The sequence below is a fragment of the Vigna angularis genome, chromosome 1 (assembly GCF_016808095.1).
Source record: "Vigna angularis cultivar LongXiaoDou No.4 chromosome 1, ASM1680809v1, whole genome shotgun sequence".
NCBI lineage: Eukaryota > Viridiplantae > Streptophyta > Magnoliopsida > Fabales > Fabaceae > Vigna > Vigna angularis.
In genome coordinates, this window is record NC_068970.1 from 53,234,965 (window position 1) to 53,250,349 (window position 15,385).

At 32.4% G+C, this 15,385-nt stretch overlaps 1 protein-coding gene across 1 annotated transcript; it reads right to left on the minus strand.

The window, feature by feature from the left end:
• Positions 1-1,586: 1,586 nt before the first annotated feature.
• On the minus strand, positions 1,587-14,759 carry LOC108323342 (vesicle-fusing ATPase). The gene is made up of 21 exons (XM_017555771.2): positions 14,397-14,759; positions 14,102-14,197; positions 13,907-13,988; positions 13,757-13,807; positions 12,829-12,999; positions 11,679-11,833; positions 11,487-11,595; positions 10,835-10,934; positions 10,699-10,754; positions 10,258-10,323; positions 10,062-10,144; positions 9,110-9,243; positions 7,843-8,053; positions 4,106-4,237; positions 3,971-4,031; positions 3,813-3,872; positions 3,503-3,561; positions 3,328-3,415; positions 2,695-2,817; positions 2,373-2,438; positions 1,587-1,964 (listed from the first exon to the last, which is right to left on the minus strand). Exons 1-21 carry the CDS (start codon positions 14,573-14,575, stop codon positions 1,821-1,823), a joined length of 2,226 nt encoding a protein of 741 aa, XP_017411260.1. The 5' UTR covers positions 14,576-14,759; the 3' UTR covers positions 1,587-1,820.
• Positions 14,760-15,385: the final 626 nt, after the last annotated feature.

The following is a 15,385-nucleotide window of genomic DNA, read 5'->3' on the forward strand; positions in this document are numbered from 1 at the left end:
TAGGTACCTTCTAATCGTTAAATAGATGATCAAGGAGTGAGAAAACTTATTGAGATGGTAAAGAGGTTAAGAGAACATTGTTTTAGAGAGATAAAGTGTTCTTAAAGTAATGAGACGAGTTCATAAAATTCTATTTATATCATAAAGTTATTTTATAATAAAATACTCGATCTCATTATTTTAATACACTTACCAATTCTAATATTTTATTGTCTAGGTTCTTAATAAAATGTTAAACCATTTATATTGTTATTTATAAACAAAATCAAATTAATTAATTTATTAACACAATAATTTCTTTCAAAAAAAAATATAAGAAATTTTACACTGCATATACCTGTATACCTATAAAAATGCAAGTATCAGTATCATATAACTTTAAGACTCTTAGAAACTATTGGTTGAACTAGGAAATCATGACAAGTGATTGTAAACAAATTTGTATCCACGTTAAAATTTGTAATGGATATTAAATGAATACTTTCGATAGACATTTACTGATAATAGATGCATGAAATAGGTACGAGTATCATGGTATTTGACTCATGCATATCTTCTACCCGCTAATAATTATTAGTAAATTTTATTTAAATATTTTTTTTTAAGTTTAAGTGGTTAAAATAAAATTATTCGTAAAAAAGATATTAATCATGGAATAATTGTTTAAAATTTCACTTCAAATATTCCTATTTTTTTATTTAGATTTATGAGATTAAAGTTGTTTTTATAAAAGATTTATTAAAATTTAAATCTTCGCACAATTAATTTAAATTTAGTTTTTAAAAAGACCATATTCATTTATCTTATGAGTGACAAGACAGGTAACATGACAGATATTTTCAAGTAAAGTGGGTAACCATAAACAATATGTATCTACTTAACTCCTTGTCATTCCTTAACTATGACAATTAAAGTATAATTATTCTCCAAACAAAACCTTCGAAACCAAAACATCAATGACCTCATCACCTCAACATAAACAAAAGTCAGCATGCTGAAAAAGCTAAAAAAAACTATTGACATATTCATCTCATTTTTTTCTAAAACTATCAATACACGTAACTAATACATATAACTAAACCAAAACAACCCTAAATGCATCATTAGAACTCACTTTAAACCAATTAAAATATAATTTATTTGTGTCATTTTATAACTGTACAATTTTATACCCTAATAAATAAAACATCATTTTTTATTTGTTTAATAAAATATATAAATTAAATGATTCTTATTTTAAAAAAATTAAGTAACTTTTTTTCTCAAGTATAACTACCACATAATTCAAGAAAAATTATATAACTATACTATTTTAAAATCATAAAAAAGTAAACATACATATCCATAAGATATGTGTTTACGCTAGTATCGATAAAAATAATAAATTAAGTAATTTTGTTGAATGTTTTGAATAACATTACGAGTATACATTTTAGCCTTTTTAATTACGCTGGTAATTTTTAATTGTTCATATCCGATGATCAAGGTTTACCCGTGTTCTTCTATTTGTGGCTGAAAACGTTCTTACTGGGATAATTGATTTCTGAAAAAATAATTAACTTAGGTCGAAAGAAAGGAGTAGGAGATACTGCAATATAAGACTTAGATAATGGTGAATCCCGAATAATGATGGATCATGACAGTTTGAGTGCAACTCAATTCCAAACAAGTTGTAACCCTGAATATTAAAAAACTCTGAAACCCCATCGCCTCAAAATTACCACTAGACCAAGCAACACTAATCGGAAAAACCTCTCAGAAAATCAACAATGACAAGCCATGTAGGAATGAATTATAAAAAAAATTATTAAGACAACAACTTATAATCTAACAACATCCTGGAGGCAATCATAGAAATGAGAGATATTAATCTTCTCTTTGCCAGAATAGATGGCCTCCGCAGATCCACCTTGCTCCCCTTGCGCTGCCATTTCAATCAACATGTATAGCTTCCTGATAGGCATCTGATCATGGAAATTCAACATAAAATAACAATCAGAATAAACACCAGTATCATCGTGCAATCCATGTTCTTTGCCAACCACTGGCTTCCAATACAAAAATTGTACAAATTAAATTAATAATAACCAAATAATTTAATTTTCTTACCATCAATATCTTCAATTTAAAAGAGACGCCCAAAGTTAAAAACAAAATAAATAAAACTTTGTTTACAAAAGGAGAAATATTATCAGAAATGCGAGCGACAGCTATTCTATTTGTAATTTGTACACAGGATAAACAAAACTCAACGAAAAAATGAAGTTCCCTTCCAAACCAAACTAATTTCGTTCCCTTGTTTTACACAAATTAGGAAAAACTGATATATGACAATTAAGAAATGAAGCACATAAAGGAGTGATTATACGTACATCATTCAATGCCTCTGCAGCAGAATCAATATCGTCCTCAGAGAATACACTCAACTGTTCAAGGACCTGTGGTTTTAAAAATGAAAAGGAGAAGCTTAACATTCAAGTTGAACTGCAAAGCTTACAAGAGGCACAAATTAAACTGTATCAAGTGATACAATCACTTAAATTTTTATCAGATGAAACAACTTATTTGTTATGAAGATTCAAGAGTACAAAAAAGCATGAAAGATAACAGGAAACGTTCACGAGACACAAGTCATAGCATGCAATTAACCCATGAGCCAGATAATACCACTATGTAAAGAAGAAATATGTTTACCTTCTTTGCATCCTTTGTGTTCAAGGTAGGAACGTGGTATGTAACGGAGAAGGTATCACAAAATCCAATTGAGTCCAAGAAACCCAGTTCACTTGTTGTGCCAACAACCATGAGTTTTTTCCCCTGTCAACATGAGTAGGAATGCACATTAGCTACAGAAAGATTTATGCAGCTTCAAAATTATTAATTACCAACATTTCAAACTTTTGATTGGCGATATTGACCATGTGGAGATGAACTATCAGAACTTAAAGGAAACATATATCTAGCCTCAATTGCAGAAAAAAACACAAACATTAAAACATCCAGATACCCAAGTTGTTGAAGATTGAAAACTAAATTCTCAGCTAGCACAAACAATTTGAATTAATTACTAGCTTCCACAAGCAAGAAAGAAATTTGACAAGGAGATTGTCAATCTTTATATTGCATTAAGGTGTAAAATATTATCAAACTGTCATGACATTTTGGATATCACATGATAGATTTTGGTTAGCCCACTGGCAAGTAAAGTAGCACGGCAGTATATCTTCACCCACCCACTGAATCCAGATCTAGTCTTGTCAGTTTTTCTTTTGACATCCTAATAGATATGCTTCAGAAAGGAACTGAAAGAAAAGGATGAACAGAAACCTTTGGAGGAAGCCGTTTGAGCAAAACCAGTAGCGTCTGAGAAATCAAGTTTGAAAAACGAGGACCAATTGCTACATACTCTAATAATCTGGATTAATGAACAAGGAAACAATCAGTATTATTCATTCAGGAGGAATTCCTGGAAAGGATGATCAAATAAAATCACAAATCTTACCTCTCAATGTCATCAAGAACTATGACACTCAAGGGTGACCTGTATGCATCCTCAAAAACCTGTAGGAAATATTATAAAAAAAAACTTTAGACCATAGAATTTCCGTGATACAGGCAACTAGCTAGGGAGATACAGAAAAGACTATTATATCAATGTTGTTTATGCAGGGAAGATAATGGGAAGTCAAAAGCATGTATTGATTTTGACTTCACAAATCCTTACTTGCAAGATCAGTAACAGTCTTCGGAAACTGTATACACTATCAACTCAGTAGATTCAAAAGGCTCAAAAAGTATTAGTTATGACAAACCTTGATAATCTGTGCACATTTGGTGCTCTCATGTAGACCAATCATTGTTTCAGCTGAAACCTACCCAATCACAGAAGATGAATTACAGGTGGCCATAATTATAGTCAAAATACAATGCCGATTTCTTGAGAAAAATATCTAAAGATAAATGAACTTACTATCTTGACATACGGGAAATCACTGTCAATACCAACAGTAGCTGCTAGTGCAGTTTTACCACTGTGAGAACAAAGTAAGTTAGAAACATTGTATAATAAAGATCAGATTAAGATGAACAATGATATATCACTTACCTGCCACGGGATCCTTCCAGGAGACAAGTGACAAGTGGGCTTCCTTTGCTCACTTTAACTTGCTCCACAAGTAGCATTGCTCTTTGGTAAATGTGTTTATGACGATCACCACACTCCACCATGCCATGTAGTCTATAAATCAAATATCATAAAAATATGTTAACAATAACACAGCAAATTTGTTGGTTTCCACAATACTTCCAATAAACTTAGATTTCAATTATGCCACATTCTTCATAAAACTAAATAATTACTTTTGAAAACAAGTAAAACATTATAAATCAGCATTAATTACAAAAACAATACAAAATTATTTGCGAATAACTATCCAGAAGCGAACTCACAAAATCTGCATTAATTTACTTATGGTCTTTGGGAAAATTGCTAAATTAAGTGCTTAAATAAGTTCTTATCATGTAATCCTCACATAAAAGTTGTATTCATGGTCGACGAGCAAATAAAGTTAAAGTGATTTCATTTAAAGTTATAAATTGATTTCACTAGTTATCCTGGAGAGCTTATTGAAATAAGTTTAACTACATGTTGGATTCCTAAAATTAAATCCGCATCTGTTTCAGAGCCACTTTCACAATTTTAGTGGATTTGATGCAGAAAAGTAAAGGAATACACATTTATGATGTCAATCCAAATACACTGTAAAACAACTTTTGCACATATCTATAGTTATTTTCATATGCTCTCCCAAATACTTATATTTATCAAGGGACATAACCTTTTTTATGCTTCACTTTATTTCAGGTGGATAAGAGGATACATAGCCTTTTTGCTATAACAATGGAGGCAAAAGTAGTTATAACCATGTAACTGAGTGTTTGTCGCCAGATCAGCTATAGAATATGTTAGTGTCTGCTGTACTTGTTGCTTACGGTTAGATATTGTAACTTTGGCATTTCTATCAGCCTATTTCAGGATATACACAACTATGGCTATCAAGTAATTAGGATATCTATAATTGTTCCTTTATTTTAGTATATAACATAGACTTCATTACATAATCCACAGGTACTTTTCAAACAAAATCCTGGCAGGTAATTGATAAGTTTGATACCGTTTATAAAAGAAGTAGTAAGTAAATTTGTAATTACATAACTGTAGCATACTATTATAAATAGTCGCATCAGGAGGTGAGAAGGGAGTTTTTTTGGGGCTTTTGGAGGAAAAGGGGAACTAGGAGAGTTAGGGTCCTCTCGAAAGACCTTTGTTTTCTGGTATACTTTGTTGTTGTGTTCTGTTCCTAATAAAACATTCAAGAATCTAGGTATTTTTTGTAATTCTGGGTGTTCTATCAGTAATACACAGATTCTTTTAAACGGAATAGGCACCAAATAAGTACTGCCCATGTCTGCGCCACCATTGTCATTCCTAACCCCACCAAAGATGTTTGATCCACCTCTCATACATTCCTTACAAGTGCAGCACCATTTGTTGCATCCTCCTCCTGCTTTGGCAACACCACTTAATGTTGGGAACATTTCTGACTCACCTTTACCTCCAATTCTTGACCTCTTTGGCCCTTCCATCAAAGATTGATTTTCCAAATCCTCTTCAAAATGGTGTTTGCTCAACTTGTAATCCTTCAACCCTATATGACACTTTTATAATCATTTGTCCCCTTCTCATCATATATTCTTTTCGCTTTGTCATTTGTTCCTATTCCTAAAATTATAGGTGAAGTTTTCAATCACCTTAGTTGGAAGCAAGCAATATCTGATGACATTTGTGCACCCTAGAGCAAAGGTACTTGGGACCTTGTTCCCCTTCCTTTAGAAAAACCCTTGGTTGGCTGTAGACTAGTTTTCACTATTAAAGGTGGCCCACCGATGGAAACAATTGATCCCCTAAAGGCCCATTTGGTAGCCAAAGGTTCTATATAGGTATTACTTTGACATTAATTCCCCCTTTAGTAAAAATGTATTTTCTCAAGTTGTTTTTGTTTATTGATGTTATTTCTTTATAGTACCAATTAGAGATCTCATATTGATTAAAAATATGGTCAAATGAATATATATATATATATATATATATATATATATATATATATATATATAAGTATCACTTTGACATTTTTTGCCCTTTAGTGAAAATGTATTTTCTCAAGTTATTTTTGTCTATTGATGTTATTCGTTATAGTACAAATTAGACATCTCATATCGACTAAAAATGATATATATATATATATATATATATATATATGATATAATATGATCTCACTAAAGTTATACAGAGCAACCTCCTTGCGTTATTACTCATGTGATTCTCTAAGATTATTATTAGTATATCATCTTTACAAATTTCTATATGGCCTCAAGAATTCCATTAGGGCATGGTTTGGTAAATTCAGTACCATGGTTCAACAATTTATCATGACTAAGAATGAGGCTGACCATTCAATCTTCTACTGCCATTCCATTGTGAGATGTATCTACTTGGTGGTATATTATGTTGACAGCAATGCTATAACTTGTTACAGGTAGATCACCAGCATCACAAATTAGAGGAACACCAATGTCAATACTTTCAAACAAAAGATTTTGGTAGATTCTGTTATTTCTTGAGGACTTAAGCTACACAGTCAAAGAGGGATATTGTCATCCCTTAAAGGTAGATGCAATTTTAGAGGAAACAAGACTGATTAATGCTAAGCCTGTTCACAATTCCATGAATCCAAATTCCAAACTTCTACCAGGTTAGAGGAGCCACTTCAAGACATAGAGAAGCACAAGCAACGGGTTGAGAAGCCAAATTACCTCATTGTCACCCAACCAGATATCTCCTTTAACATCAATGAGGTAAGTCAATTTCATAACTCTCCTTGTGCAGAACACTAGGATGTAGTCATCCGTATTCTAAAATATATCAAAGAAGTTCTAGGAAAAGGTGTCTTGTATGAATACAAAGTGCAAACTTGTGTTATGGGATATTCAAACGCAGATTAGACTGGCTATCTAGCTAATAATGATCCACCTTCGGATAATGTATTTTTATTGCTGAGAAGATGGTTCTGGGAAAATAATTAACAGAACATTGTTGCAAGGCCCTGTACAAAAGTGGAGCATCAAGCTATGACTTCAACCACTTGTGGACCATTTTGGTTTAAACAATTGGTCATTAGTCAAAGAACCAAAGTTTGGGGAGGTTATCCAAATGATGCTCATTTGTGTCAATCAGGTTATGCCTTGCGTATTGCTTCAAATTTGGTGGTCTGAGAGAGGACTAAGCATTTCGAGGTATTTTCACAGTCACTTCATTAAAAGAGAAGATTTTATCACAAGACATCATTAATTTTATCAATTCCAATAATTGACTGATATCTTCACATAGTGTATGAGGGATCCTCAAATTCATATCTATGTAACTAGCTTGATGCATGTGATTAGTATGCTCTAGCATGAGAGTGTTAGATATTTAGAGATATTGCATCTTGGGCTTTTAGTCATAGGCCTATTCTAGGATCTACTTAATTCCAGTAATCATGCAATTAGGATATATATATTTATTCCTACAGAGTTAGTCAGAATAGGAGTTCCTTTGAACTTCTAGGATGTAGTCTGTTGTAACATATCAGTAGCTCTTTATGTGATGCACCATGAAGTATTCAACCTAGACTGCCTAAATTTTATGTAAATTTATAAAATGATAATGAGCAAAGAGTAAATAAAATGAAAAGGCTTAACTTATTTCCAACAAACTTTCATCCTTGTGAGTAGAAGTAGTACCTGCATCTTTCAAGATCATCAGTTGAAGCACCAAATGCCGGAATAACTTCTTGGAGTGCATTCAAAAAGTCTTCCATTGTAACCTTAATGTTCTCTTCCTCCACTTGCTTAGTGAGATCATCTAGACTTAATTGTCTATTTAAAGCATATGACACGGCACTTTTCACAACACCTTCAAGTTCTGCACCACTGTAGTTTTTTGTTCGAGCAGCTGCACAAGACAAGAAAAGTAAACCCAGAGTAAGCATCCCAAGAATCCAATCCATGTGGATTTAGATAATTTTATTTTTCCAATTTCTGTTAAAAATAAAAATAATCTTGCCATCAGTATTTGCAAATTCTACATTGGCATGACCAAAATAACGGACTACAAAAAATATCTTTCTGAGTATCTTATTCGCACTTCAACCATTAATTATATCATGTTACAAACTCAAACCATTAACCAAAAAAGTGTTGGTAATTTTCAAATAAAGGAGTTATCACAAAGACAAGAATGTATTTATGGTTCTGCAAATCTCTTTGCCTCTTGAGAAGATGTTTGTTATACTCCGAAAACCAAACAGCTAATTAGATATAGGAGAATTGGTTCTAGAGTATTTTTAAGATTAATAATGATTCAATATTATAAATTCAATTCTTGTTTCCTGATTATTTAACTAAAAAACTTATTTTAACAAAAAAACTGTTTAGTCAGTTCACACTCTTTCACTTTATGCATGAAAAAATAATCTGCCTTCCTTAATTTTTTTAATTTAAAAAAAAAAACACACAAACTAAGTTTTATATTTGGTAAAAATTAGTATAAAATCAAATTTTAGACAAACTAGTTTTGATTTCTCTGAACAGACACTGAGACAGTGATCATCTCCACGTTAGACACACGACTAAATATGTAAAAAGTAAATGTACACCTCACATTGTTGTCACAATTCTTAAATATAATGTGTAGGTCAGTGTTAGTGCTGCGTTCAGCTTGTCCATGCTTAGGTGATTTCAAAACCAATTCAAACAAATAACTTTACAAATTGCTTGGAACTAAAACAGACGTGAAATAGTCTTTAATTTGCCAGACTTCCCTCCTGGTTTCATATGATAAAACTACCAAATAAAAGGGTTTATGGTAAATCATGAATAATATCCTTCAATGAATAAAGCATGTGCTAATGCAAACAAGCACAATAAGAAAGCTTTTATTACTTTCATTTAATCCAAAAAGTAAACTTATACATCTGTAAGACAAGACTAGGCATCACAGAACACATACCAAGCTCTTGAAGGTTCACATCAGGAGCTAGAAAAGAATTCTCTTTCATTTTGTTGGTGTGAATTTGAAGAATTTGTAGTCGACCATTTTCATCAGGAAGGCTTATCTCAACCTGGACTTCCAATCTCCCTGGTCTACATGACACAAGTAAATGATAAATGACTAAAAGATGAGAGCCACTTATGCAGATAGCTACCGTACAAACCAATTACAGGAGTCAAGATTAAGCATTAGAATTGAGCACATGAATAGGCAGGTAGAAGTATTTGTTATTAATGACACAGTAGCTAGAAATAGAACAAAGCTGCTAGGTCAATACAAATGTAAAGTATCACGCCAAGGAAGCAGCAACCAATGAACTTGGGGTTAAAGCAATAGCTTTAACAGCTCAAGTTGTGAGACATTAAGGTAATGAAAATGATGTGTGACAACTTAACATCATTTACTTCTTGCTTCTAACCCAATCTTTCATGAAAGGACAAGACACAAAGCGATTCACTATATTTAGTCAAAGTATTTTTTTTTTAAAAGGCAAGTTCATTACTAAATTTGTAAACTCCAACAACTAGTTAGCTGTTATACTTATTGAATGTCTTACAAGGTATTAGTTTGACTTTAGTACATATGACATACATCCTTCAACTTGAGGGAGAATGTTAGCTTAGCATTGAGTGATTGTATTAATCACGAGTATAGAAAGCAATATTAGCTAATACTGGCCCAAAGTTTACTGCCGCTGATTACCCTTAATTTAGGACATTATTCCTCTTCTAATTAATATCATAAATAATATAAATATATATGTGTGTAAACTCTTCAAATTCTATAACAAGCAATCAGAGTGGCAGTAGATTGGATCACAACTATTGATATATAATTTTGACTGTCAACATTTATATTTTCTTGGGGAAGTAAATTCAAAGAGCATAACAGGGGAAGAAGATATGAAGACCTTAAGAGAGCTTCATCAAGCATATCCTTTCTGTTAGTCATTCCAATAAGCAAAACATTATTGAGTGACTCCACACCATCTATCTGTAAACCAAGCAGATTGTCTTAGAATTTCTGATATGACTACTATAGAAACAGTGACTACTATAGAAACAGTATCTCTTCTATCAATAAAAGCATTCAAAAACTTTACTGACCTTAGTCAGAAGCTGATTTACTATGCTGTCATGAACTCCAGTACCATCCCGAGTTGAACCCCTTGACTGCGCATGAAAAGAAACAGAGTGATTATAGTACCACACAAATCAACATATACAATGCTCATGAACATGATTACTCCAGAAACTACATGCACCCCAGATTTAAATGTTGTCATGTTCCCCTTTAATCATACTTGTGCACTTTGTCGTATAAACCAAGATAAACATACATTTTCCACTAGTTAGGTACACCAAGACAAAATGAATATAAAAACAAACATTGATAAGTGACCACAATCAAGTTAGTTTAAGGTATCGTATAAAGATATTCCACCAGTTATTGCAAACTCAGTTGTTGCTGATTAACTGTTATTGATAAACTCGCAATAGCAATGCAGTAGATGATTGATGTTGAACTAAAGTTAAAAAACCTTATACCTTGCAAATAGCATCAATTTCATCAAAGATTATAACATGCAAATCACTTTCATCCCCTGGAAAACAGTGAACAAATAAAGTGAATTATTTGAAAATTTAACTTAAGAAATATACAATGGGATAATATATCCATCACCTCGGGTCCTCTGATCCTGTTCGGCGTCAGCAAAAAGGTCTCTCACATTCTTTTCAGTTTCCCCAACAAATTTGCTCAAAACTTCAGGACCATTTACAATCTAATACAAGTCATAGAAAAGAAAATTTAAGACAGCAAAATATAATTTACCAACCTACAGGTATCAAGCTCAGATTTTGAAGCTATTCAATAAAGTCAATTAGTTAAAGAATCGATCACAGGACATAGTAAAAATGTCACAAAATGTAGTAAGAAGAGAAGGAAAAAATGAAGCATGAGAACATTTAATATGTTTGGAGAAAGTTACAAATACTCCGATAAAAGTCACAAGTTACGTCCATAAGAATAAAGGAGATGATTGCAGGACAGGCAGTAAGATTCAAATTCAATATTGTCAAATCAAGTCCAGATTCCTTATCCATGAAAACAACCATTTAGTCTAATTTTAAGAAATAAGAAGATAGTAGAACCATGAAAATAAAAGCATATTCCTAGGAAATTCCTAGCCCACTATTAACAATAATTAGGAGACTATTAATTCAAAGAAATTACAATTATAAGATCTTTATACTGTAGCTGATTGCATACATAACAATTTTATATAGATGTACTTGTTCAAATTTCTCACAAGAATAAGGAGTAATTTCCAAACCTTTGGTTCCTTCCCATTCAAAATTTTTCCAATTTGACGTGCCATAAGTGTCTTTCCAGTTCCAGGAGGCCCATAAAGAAGCATGCCCTTCACATGCTTGATTCCTAATCTGAAAGTTCAAAGGCGTTCAAGTAAGAACATGATATACTACATAAGCAACACATTAATGAATCACAGTATATTAAGTATTACTTAGATGTCACATGGGGAGGGAAAACACGAGAGGCAAAAGCTCTTCGAAATATATCTGCAAATTCTGCACTCAAGCCACCAATACCCAGTGACTGAAGGTTAAATTCTTTCTGCTTGAAAATGTTGCTAGTTGCCCCCTCCCGTTGGTTGACAATCTGCAAAGCACAACATAAACCGGTAAATACAAGGATAATTACAACCAATAGAGCACAGTTAAGAGTCCTCATACACTTAGCAATGTATTCACTATTATCTTACCTAGATTATATAAAATAATAACCAATACGAAGTAAGGGATTAGCTTTCTAAATGAAAAATACAGAAGATATTACAAAAAACCAAGTAAATATTCAGAATTAACATCAACATTAGCTGAAAATTCAATAAATCCCAATCAGTGAAGTCTATGTAACTAAACAATGAATAACTATATGCATCTTCATGGCTTTTACAATTTTCCTGTAGATAAGCTGATCTGATAACTTTGGGGTGTCAAAACTGTTTGGCTGCTAAATTTGTTGCTGCTCTCAGCTTTTTATGGTGAGGCATCTATAAAAATAGACAGACAAGAGTGAGCTTTGATAGGCTTGAGATGTGATCTCATTAAGGCAGTTATCCAACAGAATCTCTTTGTACAGCACAACTACAATACTGATTCTGCATTTTGGTCTTGGGAAGCATAGATCTTGATATTTACTTGAGGTTAGAATTTAAGGTACTTGATTAGCTCTGTGTGAGTAATTTACATGAAACTTATTTGAAATGTGAGATTTTTGTTCCATCATTGTGATTTACATTTGAAGTTAAAGGTTTGTTAACTTCTTTACTGATCAAGCATCAAAGGATAGCTAAGTGTATATGATTAATGAGTATTCAATATTAGCTGTAGTCTTAGTAGTAGGTGATTTCCTACACTGTAACTGCATCTCAATTTGTTACAATTTTAGTTACAAGTCACATCAGTGTTGAGTTAGCACTGTAGATAGCTTCCTCAAGGCGTTTCTCAAATTCATGGCACCATAAATATGTACTCCTCACTTTTTCTTAGGAATAATAAGTATTTCACTTTTGTTCATTTTCTCTAAATATACCAAATCTATTATGACCAAAACAAGATATATAGATGTCAAAAGCAAAATGGGAAACTCACCTTAATTCCACTATCACGTGATGTTTCAAAAACAATGTACGTGTCATCAGAAATCATCCCTCTTTCAAGAGAATTGGACTTTTGTTGGCCTTCAACAGTAGCTTGACTGACAGTAAAGCTATAGTTATTTCCATGGTACTCAAATAACACTTTTTGCCCCACAGTCATAACCTGTACAAAATAATGCAGATTAACAAATTGAACCAGAGTATAGAACACCAAACAAAATGAATGTTCAAGAAAGAGAGAATATAGAGACCCAGGATAAAGAATGTTCCCAAGCCTCCTAAGAATTAAAAAACAATTTAATAAGCTGTGGAAATAGTGTAAGATACGAGAAAGCTTACAACCAGAATAACATGCACGAGATATCAGACAAAATAGATATGGGCAAGCTGATGGACTTTAGAAAAAGTGTCAATTTTCAGCCATCTATACAGTATACACAAAAAATATATCATGACTGGAGGAAATTACAACGACAGAACACCCTCCTTTCCCTACTACCTCGACCCACCCCTATCTTCCCTTAATAGAAAACTATTCTCCTACAATAAAAAAAAAAATAAACCAAACAAGATCCACGCATTACTAATAAAGGAAAGGCTTCGTTATAGTGAACAACTAAGTATTATATGCATTAACTTTCTGGGAAATGATAAACACTTATTTATGTAAATAATAACAAAAGAAGCCATTCAACAACTACAAAACATTTTCCTTTCCCCTGTCCAACAGTAATCAGTCTAGACAATAAGTTTTTGAAATAACACTCTGCCATTAGTATCATTAACATCTAGCAACCATAACGTGCGTTTTCAAGTGTTATAATCAGAAAAGACAATCAAAAAGTAACAAATCAATGATAACTAAAACACCACCATTATTAACCAAGTTAAAGGCGCAAATAACCATGCAAAGACCCTACCTGGTTTGAAAATCTCTTCCGGAGTTGCTTAGCCAGTAGAACAGCATCAATCTACAAGACAAAGAAACAGCAACCATTTTAATACCACACCACCCTAATCAGCAACAAATTAAAGACAACAAAACGAGCACTTTTTCAAAATCAACATGCCTGCTCACTCTTATTCCCCTTTTTAACAAATTCCAAATCAATGGTAAGCAGTGCGAGGTTGAAGTCGTCGGGAGGCACAAATCTTAAGCAACAGCGAAAAAAATCAAATCAGAAGAAACTAACAGAAAAAAAGAGAGTCAATAATCGTCAATACTTAAACACCAATCTGAAAAACACAAATTAAAGCGAACTAACCGGGTCAATTGTACGGAATCACCACTAGAAACTTTGGCACACCGCCGTTGAATGGAGTTCAACCCAATCTGGTCGCTGCCTATGTTGTCATGAGCAGTATCTCTCGGTTAAGGCCACAAAAGAATCATTAATCTAATTAATCCACGAAATAACATCCACCATTCGGCATTGGCATAATTAATAACAGAAAATTAACAAGTAACCAATTCAACTCAATGCAATCGTGGAACACAATAATTAAATTAAATTAAAGAAAAAAAAATAAAGTACAATAGATTGAAGAAAAAAAGGATATGAGAGAGACAGGACGAAGGAATCGGCGACGGTGGCGAGGTAGAGGTTTTTGTGACCGGGGACAGCGAAGTTGCGAAGATCGGAGGGGGAACAGTAGGCGAGGTTGGTGAGAACGAGGTCGCTGGAGGGCGTGTTGGTGACTCTCATCTTGAACGGAGCGGAAGACGATGAACCGAACATACTCGCAATTTTTATCTTCACGCGGATCTTGCTCTGCTCTTGTTGCACCTGCAGATCAAACCGCAATGGGAATGGCGCGGGAGAGCTACGCCACAAACAGCTATGCTATGCTATGAAATGTTAATGCCAAACGTTCCTCTGTTTCTCTTCTTCTCTTTCTATGACCTCACCATAAAAAATAAACTTGCAAGTTAAGCAATGAATTTTCTTACAATTTACTTTCAATACAAATTCTTCTTTTGCCAAATAATCTATAGTTCTGTTCTAAAAATACCAACAATTGCTTTTGTTTTGTACATTCTTCATACTTCATATAATTTTATTATTATTTCACAAATGTTGACACATCGAGCATATATTTATACTTGTACAAACAATTTTTATGATATAACTATTTTCAGTTCACACTCCTTATTACAATATAACTATTTTAATTGTTCTTAGTGTCTTTTTAATTAGGTTGTTTTACTTTTTATTTTATTAAAATATTTTTATTATTTATCATTATTTTAAATTAAAATTTTTATTGCTCTCAAGATTAATTTCTATGGAATTTACTAATGTTTTCAAATTAAATCGAATCAAACCAACTTTTAACAACTTGTTTTACATCAATTTTGCGAATTTTATAAATTCAGCTTTTTGCTTTTTTTAATTTATTACATATAATATTTTCTTTATTAAAACTTGTCTATTTACCATAATTCGAAAACGTTATACAATGAAAATATAGACTTTTAACTTGTGAATTTAAATAATAACAATTTAATTAAATAATAAAACTGATTTTGTAATAACAATAATTTTCAT